The 13,014-nt window shown below is 36.0% G+C and overlaps 1 protein-coding gene across 26 annotated transcripts in view; it reads left to right on the forward strand.

Annotated features, from left to right (window-relative positions):
• The window catches only part of PBRM1 (polybromo 1), a 121,590-nt gene that overhangs the window by 40,136 nt on the left and 68,440 nt on the right, over window positions 1-13,014 (forward strand). For all 26 annotated transcript variants that reach the window (XM_046658162.1, XM_046658257.1, XM_046658263.1 and 23 more), the window contains 5 exons: window positions 91-186; window positions 812-903; window positions 6,191-6,404; window positions 10,195-10,336; window positions 11,976-12,073. In XM_046658162.1, coding sequence (XP_046514118.1) covers window positions 91-186; window positions 812-903; window positions 6,191-6,404; window positions 10,195-10,336; window positions 11,976-12,073 — 642 coding nt within the window. The remainder of the gene's footprint in view (window positions 1-90; window positions 187-811; window positions 904-6,190; window positions 6,405-10,194; window positions 10,337-11,975; window positions 12,074-13,014) is intronic.

Below are 13,014 nucleotides of genomic sequence, written 5' to 3' on the forward strand. Positions count from 1 at the left end.
AGAAGAAAATGGTTGTTTCCTTTTTTGTTTACCCAGCATTCTGATTTCAGCTGTCAATTTTCTGGGTTTTTTAATCTTATCTCTGGATAGGACTTCATCAAATTTGGCTGCAGCCAGGCTGACAGGTCCTTCGCACAGTAAAAGCAGCCTTGGTGAAGAGAGAAATCCCACTAGCAAGTATTACCGGTAAGAGAGAGTGTGTTTAGTCTGAGAGCTGACCCATACTTCTGAGGATACTAGTGTTTGCTTGATGCTATCCTGAATTAATATTTTTGGGTATTGTTGGGTTATTAGGAGGATTTGTTACCAAATACCAAAAAGTTGAGGTGCTGTAGTAGGCCTGACCTCACCTCTGAGAAAATGCTTAAGCAGAAGTTTTTTTTCAGGAAGTGCTTACTATTAACAGTAAAATGTGTGGTAAAATGCTAAAAGCTTTTATGTCCATAATAGAATTTGTGTTTATTGTAAAACATGAGCATCTTAGAAGAGAATCAGCCAGTAATTATGAATGAATCTTTATTTTTCATGAAATAAGGAGTAGTCCTGCATTTAAATAACAAGCAAATTGCCTATGTCCTAGTTTAGGCTTTCTCCCACCACTCCCTCTTTTCTAAGAGAAAAAAAATTGGTCTTCTTGGCTAAGATTGATTATGGGGAACGTTAGAAGTGCAAAGATAAATTGAGTACGCAGTTGAATAGAAATTCTTTTTCTTTGATATGCATGCCTTGTTAACAGTTCCTGTTTCCTGTAAAGTAACCAAATTATTATAACCTCTTTCCCTGTCTTCTAATTGCTTGTTTTTCTTTGTAGTAATAAAAGAGCAGTCCAAGGGGGTCGTTTATCAGCGATTACCATGGCACTTCAGTATGGCTCAGAAAGTGAAGAGGATGCTGCTTTAGCTGGTAGGCATTAGGTTGTGACTAGTTAAATACATTCTCGTGGATCCTTCTGGTTAAGGAAAATTGCATGACTTTGGTCTCACTGGGAGTTTGTCAAGTTTTGGAGTACATATTATTTTGTTGCATTTTGATTACACTCTTTGGCAAACTTATCATAAGCTTATTTCTTTATTTTATATTAAAGCTCATATCTGAGTATATAAATACTTCTGTAAAAACAATTGATTTGATAGTTGTAGCAGATCCTGGTTTCAAACCTATGATGATAAATAGTGAGTACTAGTGACACCATCAGGAGATCCTAGGAGACATTCACATCATTTTAGATTTCTAGGTCATTGGCTTATATTTCTGTAGGCTGTAATTTGTTCGTAGCTAGAGCTTATGATTTAAAGATAGGTATAAATTATAGTCAGAGTAGCTTGGTAAATTGTCACTTAAACAAGTTCAACAAAGGGCATTGGGCACTAAAAATCTGTAAAAGTATACAATTTATTAAATAGCGACCTAAAGAACAAGTGTAGAGGTATATTTGATTTCATTGTTTGTCTTTCTCTTAAGTGTGATATAATATTTTTTATTTTACTGTAGATACTTTTTACATGTAGTGGTGAAATTTGTTTCATGAAATTATTCTGGCATATGTAAACATTTTATCAAGTGTGACACAGATTTTTCCTGCTGTATCTTATTTTTTACTAAATCTTCTGTAGAAATTTGTAATTAGTGGGCTACTTATTAAAATATAAATTTAACTTTTTTTTTTTTAAAAGATTTTATTTTTTCCTTTTTCTCCCCAAAGCCCCCCAGTACATAGTTGTGTATTCTTCGTTGTGGGTTCTTCTAGTTGTGGCATGTGGGATGCTGCCTCAGCGTGGTCTGATGAGCAGTGCCATGTCCGCGCCCAGGATTTGAACTAATGAAACACTGGGCCACCTGCAGTGGAGCGCGCGAACTTAACCACTCGGCCACGGGGCCAGCCCCATAAATTTAACTTTTTGATACTCATCTCCAGAGTTAATTTTTTTTACTTAAATTAGGCCTGGGTCTATCAAAAATTGAAAGAAAATTTATCTTTTCATTAGTTTTGTTTCTCAGTGTTTATAAAAGTGACACATGTTATGTTTAGGTTTCCTTCTAACATATTCTTATGGTACCATAACAAATTGAAGGGAAACCATACCATTTACAAAATTCCTAAAAAGTATTTATTGCTTTTTTTCCTAATAAATAGTACCTTTGTCACAAGAGGATTCTTATTTAGTAACCTCAGCTACTAAGAAAACAAAGTAGATGCCAACCAACTTTGTATGTAGTAGGTCCTTCAGGCTGTTATTCAGAACCTGTTTATCCTTAATTTAGTCAAGATTCTAATATATTTAGTTTCCTGTTCCTGGAAACAACTTAGGGGTAGGTACAGTGAAAATAGCAAAGAAGGCATAACTGGTGATCTTGGAGCAACAAGAAAAAGCCCATGGAAAGAAGGCATAAGACTTAAAAGTGTGGCCTGGCCTCTTGGGGTGATTTGTTTGAGAGGCAAGCCACAGTGTGCATCCCTGGGAGGGATGAGGGAGAGGATAAAGAAGAGCGCCCACTTGCAGTCACTACAAGAACAGAAATGGGAGGGAGGATAGAATAAGAAAAATAGATAAAACTTTCAGTCCTCCCCCACCAACACAAAATAAGACAAGGCAAAAAAACAAAAAAACAAAAAAATGGGATAAATAGAAAGCATGGAGATGAGAGAAAGTATTCCAAAAATTATATCAGAAATCACATCAGTGTTAATGGCCTAAATTTGCCAATTAAGACAGTTTCAGAGTGGATTTTTAAAAAATCAGATTATATGCTGGTTACAAGAGACACACGTTAAATATCAAAGTATAGGCAAGTTGAAGGTAAAAGCATAGAAAAAGATATACCAGGCAAATAATAGTCAAAGAATAATTACATTGACTTCTGATAAAATGGACTTTGAAACAAAGCATTGCCAAAGATAAAAAGGTTTCATCTCATAATGATAAAAGGTTTATTTCTTCAAGAAGATAGATTATAAAAGGGCTCAAAATAGGTAAAACAAACAGATGGAACTTCATGGAGAAAGTGAAAACATTGTCCTTAGAGTGGGAGCCCACTTCTCTCAGTTACTAGATAAGCAGCCAGAACATCAATGAAGACAGAGAAGATTTGAGTACACTTCTTACAACTGGATTAGTTTCCTGTGGCTGCTGAAACAAATTACTGCAAATTTAGTGACTTAAAACAAGACAAATGTATTCTCTTCAGTTCTGGAGGTAAGGAGTCTAAATCAGGTTGTCAGCAGGCCAGTGTTCCTTCTGGAGGCTCTAGGGATAATACATTTCCTTGCCTTTTCTAGTTTCTAGAGGCTACTTGTATTCCTTGGCTCATGGCCCCTTCCTCTGTATTCAGAACGCAGCACTCCAGTCTCTGTGTCTGTCATCCCAATTCCTTCCTCCTTTGACCTTCTTGCCTGCCTCTTATAAGGACCTTCGTGATTCATTTAGTGCTCAGAGATTAATCCAGGATAATCTCCCAAACTCAAGAGCCTTAACTTAATAACATCTGCAAAGTCCTTTTGCCATCTAAGGTAATATTCACATGTTCTGTGGATTAGGATGTGGATATATTTGGGGGCTTTTATTAGCCTACCACAACAAGATCAATATAACAGACAGGCGTTCTGCCATTAGAGAAAATATATTCTCCCCACATTCACATGGAACATTTACAAAAATTGATCTTGTGCTTAGTGATGAAACAAATTTCAAAAAATCTGAAAGATTGAGTGTTATGTAGACCATATTTCTGACCACAGTGGAACAATGATAGCAATTAATAATGAAAAGATAAAATTTTAAAACCCAAGCATTTGGGAAATTTAAAATAAATTTAAAATAAACTAGTTTCCTGTGGCTGCTGAAACAAATTACTGCAAATTTAGTGACTTAAAACAACACAAATTTATTCTCTTCAGTTCTGGAGGTCAGAAGTCTAAATCAGGTTGTCAGCAGGCCAGTGTTCCTTGGGAAACTGGCCTTGGGAAATTTAAAATAAATTTCCCAAATGTTTAGGTTTCTCTTTTTAAAAAACAGAAATTGTAATAGATATTTAATTACTTGAAATGGAATAGTAGCAATAATGAAAATAGTATGTATCAAAACAGTGGCGTGCAGCTAAAGTGGTACTCTGGAAGGAAATTTATAGGTCTGAATCTTTCTATGTAGTAAGAAAAGCAGCCAAAAGTCAATGAACTAAAAATCCAACATAAGTAAATAATAGAATAAAAGCAGAGATGTTAGAAAAAAGAAGAAAGCTAAGAGCAGAAATTAGTTCATTAGAAAGGAAACCTGTAATAGAAAAGATCAATAAAGTCAAAAGTTTTTCTGTTAAAACTGTAAATAAAATAGGCAAATCTGTGGTGAGATTATCAAGAAAGAAACAGGTAGAAATAGAAAAGATTAAGGGAAAGAGGGAGCATATAGAGACTAAAAAGAGAATTTGTGTACAGTTTTATGCATATAAATTTGAAATTTTAGATGAACAAATTCCTAGAAAATGATAAATGCCTACAACTGATTCAAGAAAAGGCTATTTAGTCATTTCACCATTAAAGCAATTAAATTATTAGTTACAAATCACCGGAACAAACATTCAAGGAACAGAAATAGATATAAACTCCTGCCGAGAGTAGAAAAAGAGCTCCCCAATTCATTCTCTGAATCCAATATAACCTAGATATCAAAACTCAAGAAAATATGTAGCTAGCAGTATATATAAACGGTAATACATGATAACACAGTTGGGTTTATTCCAGGATTACTAGTTCAGTTCAACATTAGAAAAAATAAATACATCATTCGCTACATTAATAGGTGAAAGGAGTAAAACATATATTGGCTCAGCAGATGCTTTTGATAAGTGCTTTAATCCTCATTCATGATGAAAACTTAGCAAACTAGGAATAGAAGGGGATCTTTCCTAACTTGATAAAAGGCATCTCCATTTTTAATGGAGAAATATTTGCAGCATTCCCCTTACCATAAAAAACAAAGCAAGAATATTGTTACCTCTTTTAGTCAAAGGACTGGCCAGCCTACAGTGACAACAGTGGAGGTATAAGGATCAGAAAAGAAGAAAGAGCTATAAGGATTGGAGTTGATAGATTGTTTTTTGAGTTTTCTACTCAAAAGACTGTACAGATAAATTATTATAATTGATAAGAATGTGCTAGATACAAGGTCATTATACGAAAATCTATTTCACTTTTGGAATCAGCCACAAAAAGAAAATTTAGTTTTTTAAGTGATACAGTTTAGAAGATACAGTTTATAGTAGCAACAAAACATATATTTAGCTATAAATCCAACAAAAAATGTGCAAGCTCTTCATGGAAAAGATCAGAGCTAGTGAGTCAGAAAAGACTAGATTCAAATCCCCCCTCTACTAATTTACAGGCTGGCTGACCTTGGGCAGGTCACCAGCGTTCTCATGTCCAGTTTGCTCATTTGGAAGGAAATAACAATACCTATTCTGTGTAGTGGTGTTAGGATTATGTGAGGCTGGTGCTTGTCAAGCTCTTGACACATAGCTAAGTATTTAATAAATGATTGTCTTTCTTACCTGGGAGCACATAGTTATTTTGGTTATCCTGATCCATCAAGAAAAATTTAAATTATGGTACTTATACACTATTTAAGAATTTTGGGAAATGGAATAATATAATTTGAATTTCTGTAAAAATGATTACATCATTTGTTTGGGTGTTTTTGTGATTGCTTCTACCTAAAAATTCCCTCATTCAGGGAAGGCCTCATTCCTAAGGGATGCTGTAGATTAGTGGGGCAAAGTCACAGAGACCTAAGGCTGAATCAAGTCTGCCAGTATTGGTCCAATCTACATTTATACTATCCTAAACTACATGCTACTGCTTTAGTTCCAAGATGTGTGAATGGCTGCTTGCTCCTTTTCTTGGCCGAGCACACATAGCAAGGAGTCTCTGAAGAAGGTATATTTAAAAAGAGAAACTATTTTGTAATCTTTTAAAAACAGTATAAGTTTTACTATGCAACGTTCTATTTCTATGTAACATTTCTCTAAGTAAACCTATAATTATATTGGGCATTTTTAACATTATCTTTAATGAAGGCTAGAGACTATTCTTTTAAAATAAGTATTCTCAAACATATATAGCTTAATCTGGAAGGTTGTTAAAAGAGCTTTAAAGTATGGTTTTTTCTTCCCTTTGTATATACCTTTTTTGTCTTTCTAGCTGCACGTTATGAAGAAGGAGAGTCGGAAGCAGAAAGCATTACTTCGTTTATGGATGTTTCAAATCCTTTTTATCAGCTTTATGACACAGTTAGGAGCTGTCGGAATAACCAAGGACAGCTAATAGCTGAACCGTTTTTCCATTTACCTTCAAAGAAAAAATATCCTGATTATTATCAGCAAATTAAAATGCCCATATCACTACAACAGATCAGGTAAGATGTTTCTACATTACTCAGTATAAATCCGTTTTCTTGTGGTGGAGCCTGCACATAAATCATCTTCCTCCCTAAAATGGATAAGGATATTAAAGGTAAAAAAATGTTTTTCACATGGCTAGAGTATGCTTGAATATCATTCCTATATGGAAAGTGAGAAATTTTGATTAAATCAAATGATATTCTTTATACTGCAATAGCGTCAAGAGGCAAATAAACAAAAGTTGTCCTAGCTGGGGATTTGTGTGTCAGATTACAGATTATAAAAAGTCATGCAGCTCGAAATTTAACTGTTCATTTTCTTATAACTGAGCAAACTACAAAAGTCTGCCTATACCTTTTATTGATATTTTAATTACAACAATTTATATTTAAATTTTGCGTCCGTAGCTGGACCTCTAGAATAAGCATAGTCAGCTTCTTAGAGAATTCATTAGCTGAAACAATACCTGAAAGATGGTTCATCTTGGTTTCCCTTTTCTGTATAGAAAATGTTAAAATGATCACTGGGAATTCAGCCAAACAAAATACCACCACAGTATCATTAAAAATAGGAGGAAATAGGCAGCCTGGTGGCCTAGTGGTTAAGTTCATGTGCTCTGCTTCAGCAGTCTGGGGTTCGCAGTTTTGGATCCTGGGCACAGACCTAGCACCACTTGTCAAGCCACGCTGTAGTGGCACCCCACATAAAATAGAGGAAGATAGGCACAGATATTAGCTCAGCAACAATCTTCCTCAAGCCAAAAGAGGAAGATTGGCAACAGATGTTAGTTCAGGGCCAGTCTTCCTCGCACACATACACAAAAAAAGTAGGAAATAAGTAATATTGTAAAATATGATGTTTTGTAACTCCTTCTCTGTGGCTTAGGTTTTGCAGTATACCCAGATAGAGGCAAGAAGCAGGTAAAAATATCTTGACTGGGCAAGGTCAGAGTAAGCTGGTATTTACATGATATTTTCATGGCAGATAACTAACCTTCCAAACAGTAAATATTAAAATTCTTGTACTTGCTGGATTCTGGGAAATAAGGTTGGCTAATCACATGTCTCATGGTTTTGCATGTAACTTGTCTTTTCATCATTTGATCAGTAAGATTTATGATGTTTTTATTTAACCCAAACTTTGGAGGTTGTGTACATAAGTAGGATATAAAAAATCCATTTATTTGGCATTCTTAAAATAACATGGAAATTAAGGCTGCCATTAATTAAGAAAATAGCCTAGAAATTTGTCTTTTATCCTCTTTTTCTCAGAAAAGATGGTGAAAGTCTTGTAGATATTAAGAGGTTCCCTTTTTTTGTTGTTCTTTTTGAGGAAGATTAGCCCTGAGCTAACATCTGCCACCAATCCTCCTCTTTTTGCTGAGGAAGACTGGCCCTGAACTATCATCCATGCCCATCTTCCTCTACTTTATATGTGGGACGCCTACTACAGCATGGCTTGCCAAGCGGTGCCATGTCCACACCCAGGATCCGAACTGGCGAACCCCGGGCCACCAAAGCAGAACGTGCGAACTTAACCACTATGCCACCAGGCTGGCCTCAAGAGGTTCGCTTTTAATTGAACAATTTTTGTCCTTAGTTTATTTTCCGCTTTAGTTTTTTTTTTTTTTTTATTCAAACAGTCTAATTAATTGAGTTTGAGAGAAGACAAATCCTCGGCTAGGTCAGATACCTTCCTACATCCTTCTTCCAAGATAGAATTTTCTGATATAAACCTTGCTTTAAGTCAATAATTCTACACCTTTCCCTCCTTTTTAAATATACTTTGACAGTTGTCTGGCACACAGGTAGTGGAGTGTGAGGAACAGAGAAGTAAGAGAGGCCTAGCTGATAGCACCCTAGAGTTCTGAAGGGTCAACTTCTAGGATGTCTGATCTACCTCCTTTCCAGGGACATGTGCTTAGCGAGTGGTGCCTGACAGGAGCTGGGTTACCTTCCATTATGCTCTACGTCAACAGGGAAATCTAGAACAGTGCTGTCCAGTAGACTTCCTGTGATGGTGGAAGTGTTGTTTTCTCTCTGCTGTACAGTCTGGTAGCCACTAGTCACATGTGACTGTTGAGCCCTTGAAATGTGGCTAGTGCAACTAAGGAACTAGATTTTAGATTCTATTTAATTTTTATTCAAGTAGCCACATGTGGCTCGTGGCTACTGTATTGTATTGCACAATCCTAGGAAGATTTGAGGGCAGAAGGAAGATAGTTGAGTGTCATCAAAAGCAACAAAAATAGGGTGCTAGAAGATAGAAGAAAGCAACAAAAATAGAAGCTAGACAGTGCGGCTCCATATGCCACTTTCCACTGTGCTGGGGCTTGTCATCTCCATCTTTTATTTCCCATTCTGCCCTTCCCTCTCACTACCCTTGATTAACATCAGTATGATAAATATCTGCAGATTTATTATAGATTGTCATTTACAAGTTTGAGTTTTCTATCTGTTCTTTGTGGGTGTTGAGAATACCCAGCATGTTACCCTTGGAGTTTGCCGTATTAAGTCTGAGGCTGTAATTTAAACTCTGGATGCTAGCAGTGTAAGCTAATACTGAGAGCTGCGTTTGTGCTTCATTGTTGTTATTGTTTTTGCTTCTTCTCAGAGATGTCTTCTAACATTCATATCTCTTTAAGCACTCCATGGAATCTGCATATGATTTTGGTAAATTTTAAGTAAGACTTTACATGTAGAATGGATAATGTCATTCTAAGAAAAAAGTCTGGAATCTCTACATTCATTCTATGAAGCTGTTTACACATACTGTAGTTCTTAATACTATTTTTTGTGATTTTGATGGACAGCATGCAAATGCTTCAATCAAAAAATGCAAAAATCTATCTTATCTAAATCCATATAGAGTTAGAGCAAACCATAACTCTTCACTTTGTACAAAGTGTATAGAGACTTTATGAGAGTTGGTATTAGAAATAGCCTTAGTGTCTGAAAGAGATAGTGGAATTCTTAAGACTTTTAACTAAAATAAGTAAAAACCTCAATTTTTTTTTTAAGATTTTATTTTTTCCTTTTTCTCCCCAAAGCCCCCTGGTACATAGTTGTATATTTTTAGTTGTGGGTCCTTCTAGTTGTGGCATGTGGGATGCCGCACTACCATGGTTTGATGAGCAGTGCCATGTCTGCGCCCAGGATTCAAACCAGTGAAACCCTGGGCCACCAAAGTGGAGTGTGCGAACTTAACCACTCAGCCACGGGGCCGGCACCTAAAAACCTCAATTTTAAGCCATCATAATTAGTTAGAAATGTTTGTATTGAAGACTAGTAGTGAATGGACTTGGATATATCTGCATCTCATTTACAATCTTAAGACCACTCGTCATTGTCTATAGTCTGTAACTTTCTGTTTTCTTTAACTCTCATGAGCTGGAATGGCCTCTTATTTTCAGAAATGGGTAGATCACTGTGGTTCTTCATTAAGGTAGCTTACAACATCCCTGATTTTTGTCTCTTTCTAGGGTTTGCGTGTTAGCCACTAACAGTTTTTCCATTAGGATTTTTGCTTGTATATTTGCTTTGTAATTGACCACCTTACTAGGTCCTCTTACTACTTCTTAAAGTGTTTTAGTTTATTCTTTTAGGTTTTCAGTTAAACTGTTGTATTGCCTAAATACGGTGGTGCTTTTGCCTCCTCACTTTATACTTGCAAGTGTCACTTCCAGGCCTTTAATCAGTATCACTACTAAAGATACTATCTAGTGCTTGTCAGGATTTTTGCACTGGACTTTCAGGAAGGGTGTTTCATAATGGAAAATTCTAGCCATGTATTTTTCTTTCACAGAACAAAGCTAAAGAACCAAGAATATGAAACTTTAGATCATTTGGAGTGTGATCTGAATTTAATGTTTGAAAATGCCAAACGCTATAATGTTCCCAATTCAGCCATCTACAAGCGAGTTCTAAAATTGCAGCAAGTCATGCAGGTATGATTTCTTGGTTTTGCTAAGCTGTTGTACGTATAATTGAAATAACTTTACACATTTTGAGTATGGCCTTTTAAGATGTATGTTTTCCTTCCAGCAATATCACAGCATTCATTTCAACCACAAATACTGCTGAATTTTTTTATAGAGTTATCAGGACCATGTAGAGTAGAAATAATAGTTTAGACTGGGTTACCTTTGTGAGTGGAAGAATCAGGATTTGTCCCTGGGGGGTAATTTTAGGATCTTCAGGTAATTTTCCTCCAATCACAGATGATATTCAATCATTATTTTATTTCTTTAGGTCTAGACTTTGTTAACGTACGGTTGCTCCTAGAAGAAAGAACATCTTGAGGCTAAATTAGTCATTGTACAGTGTCCATGAGTTGATCAGATCCCTTCTGAGAGTACACCTTGGAGGGCATCTGAGGTCACAGGTTATCTAGTGGTTTTAAGACAAAAAGGCATAGATATGAAATACAGATTGTATCTACCTTTCAGTTTTTGGTAGAATCTGGAAAGAGAATCTTAGAGCAAGGAAGCAACAAAAGCAATTTTAGATCACCTGTGGAATCTTCATTTTGTATCGTCAACACTGTGATCAGTGCTGTGGATTTCAAGTACAGTCGATCCCCAACTTACAATAGTTTGATTTATGATTTTTTGACCTTATGATGGTGCGAAAGCAATGCCCATTCAGTAGAATCTGTACTTCAAATTTTGAGTTTTGATCTTTTCCCGGGCTAGTGATATGCTCTGTGATGCTCTCTCATGATGCTGGGCAGTGGCAGCGAACCACAGCTCCCGGTCAGCCACGCAATCATGTGGGTAAACAGCCAATACACTTAGAACCATTCTGTGCCCTTACAGTTATTCTGCTTTTTACTTTCAGTATAGTATTCAATAAATTACATGAGACATTCAATACTTTATTATAAAATAGGCTTTATGTTAGATGATTTTGCCCAACTCTAGGCTAATGTAAGTGTTCTGAGCACATTTAAGATAGGCTAGACTAAGCTATGATGTTAGGTAGGTTAAATGTATTAAATGCATTTTCGACTTATGATATTTTCAACTTAGGATGGGTTTATCAGGATATAACCCCATCGTAAGTCGAGGAAGGTCTGTATTTCCTTTTCATGTATTCCCTAAGTCTGCTGTGGCTGGACTTTCAGCTCTGTTTGGCAGAAGGTCTTTAAAAAGGCATGTGTTGAAAAGTAGATCATCTTTCACTTCTCGCATCAAACTTTCTTCTTAACCACACTGTTGCTTAAGAAGTCAAGTGTACAAAGGCTGTCTTTGACTTGGCTTTACTTAAATATGATCACTAGAGCAGGATGCCCCTACAACTTGCCTCAGTGCTTTTAACAAGTCGGTGCCCTTTGTAGTCTTAAATGGAGTTTAGCTAGTGTTGATTCCTCAACTCTCCGGATCCATTTTTTTAACCTACTTTTCTGTCATACAGGCTTTTGTTAAATTGGGTTATTGAAAATGTTTAATGACTCTTTAATTTTGTGCATCCTACGTGTGGTTGTATCTTTCTGAATGACTCTGCTATGTCTAGCTCTTTGATATTCATATATTCTAGGAGTGTTCAGCAAAGTGAGCTTTACTCCTGGGATCTACTCTGTTTTAGGCAAAGAAGAAGGAGCTTGCCAGGAGAGACGACATTGAAGATGGAGACAGCATGATTTCTTCAGCCACCTCTGATACTGGTAGTGCCAAAAGAAAAAGGTATATACTCTTCTCAGGGCTGGAGACATCTTCTCAGTTTCTGTTTATTTTGTTTTAGATAAGTGCAGAAAAATATTTTTTAAGTTATCAAGTATGATTTCTCTTATAAGCTTTAAATATTTGATAACGTCTTCTTTTAGAATTCGTTTGTAAATTGTATGATTAGTGCTTTTTTTGTACAAGAACCATATTGCTTTTAGATGACATAGATAAAAATGACACCTACTTATGTAGCTTGGCAAAACTGTCATTCTTTTTGCTGTCCAGGTTATTTTGTTTTAATGTGTTTTAAGACTGCCACTTAAATCTAATTTAGGTAATTTCTGCATTGTGAATTACAAAATACTTGGTACTACCACTATAGTGAAGTAAGTTATTACTCTTACCCTTTTGTTTTTCCTTGTTAATCTGGTCTTTATTTGCCATTTTAAGGATGTCAGATGTAAAATGCCAAGTCATAACTTCTCGTAGTTCATAAAATGTTAAGCTACATATTTGGTTTTCTTTACTTTCTAACTTTTCTCTCAACTTCCCTAACCCTTCCTTTCTCTCACGGGTTTTATGGAAGGGAACCTAACTGTAAGATTCTGAAGCTGGACTCCTATAAAGAATCATGCAAGACCATCTCTTTTTTCTACGCTTCCCACACGGAGTTTTCTCTGGCTTGATCTTTGTGAAACACCATATTCTCCCTTAACCTTAACTGTCTCACCGTCTTTGTAGCAGCAGTCAATCCAGGGAGGATATTTTAAACAAGAAATGAGCTAATCACTAAAGCAGGGCTTGACAGATTCAAAATCGAATGAAGTTGTCATTAGTTAACACAGTTCTGTTCATGCATTAATAGATCCACTAAGATCAGAGGATTTAAAAAAGTGGTTTGAAAAAGAGAAGCTGTCTTGTCTTTCCCTCTTACAAATAGCTTTTGGGAAAATCTCTTC

This window comes from Equus quagga, chromosome 1, assembly GCF_021613505.1.
Source record: "Equus quagga isolate Etosha38 chromosome 1, UCLA_HA_Equagga_1.0, whole genome shotgun sequence".
NCBI classification, from domain to species: Eukaryota; Metazoa; Chordata; class Mammalia; order Perissodactyla; family Equidae; genus Equus; species Equus quagga.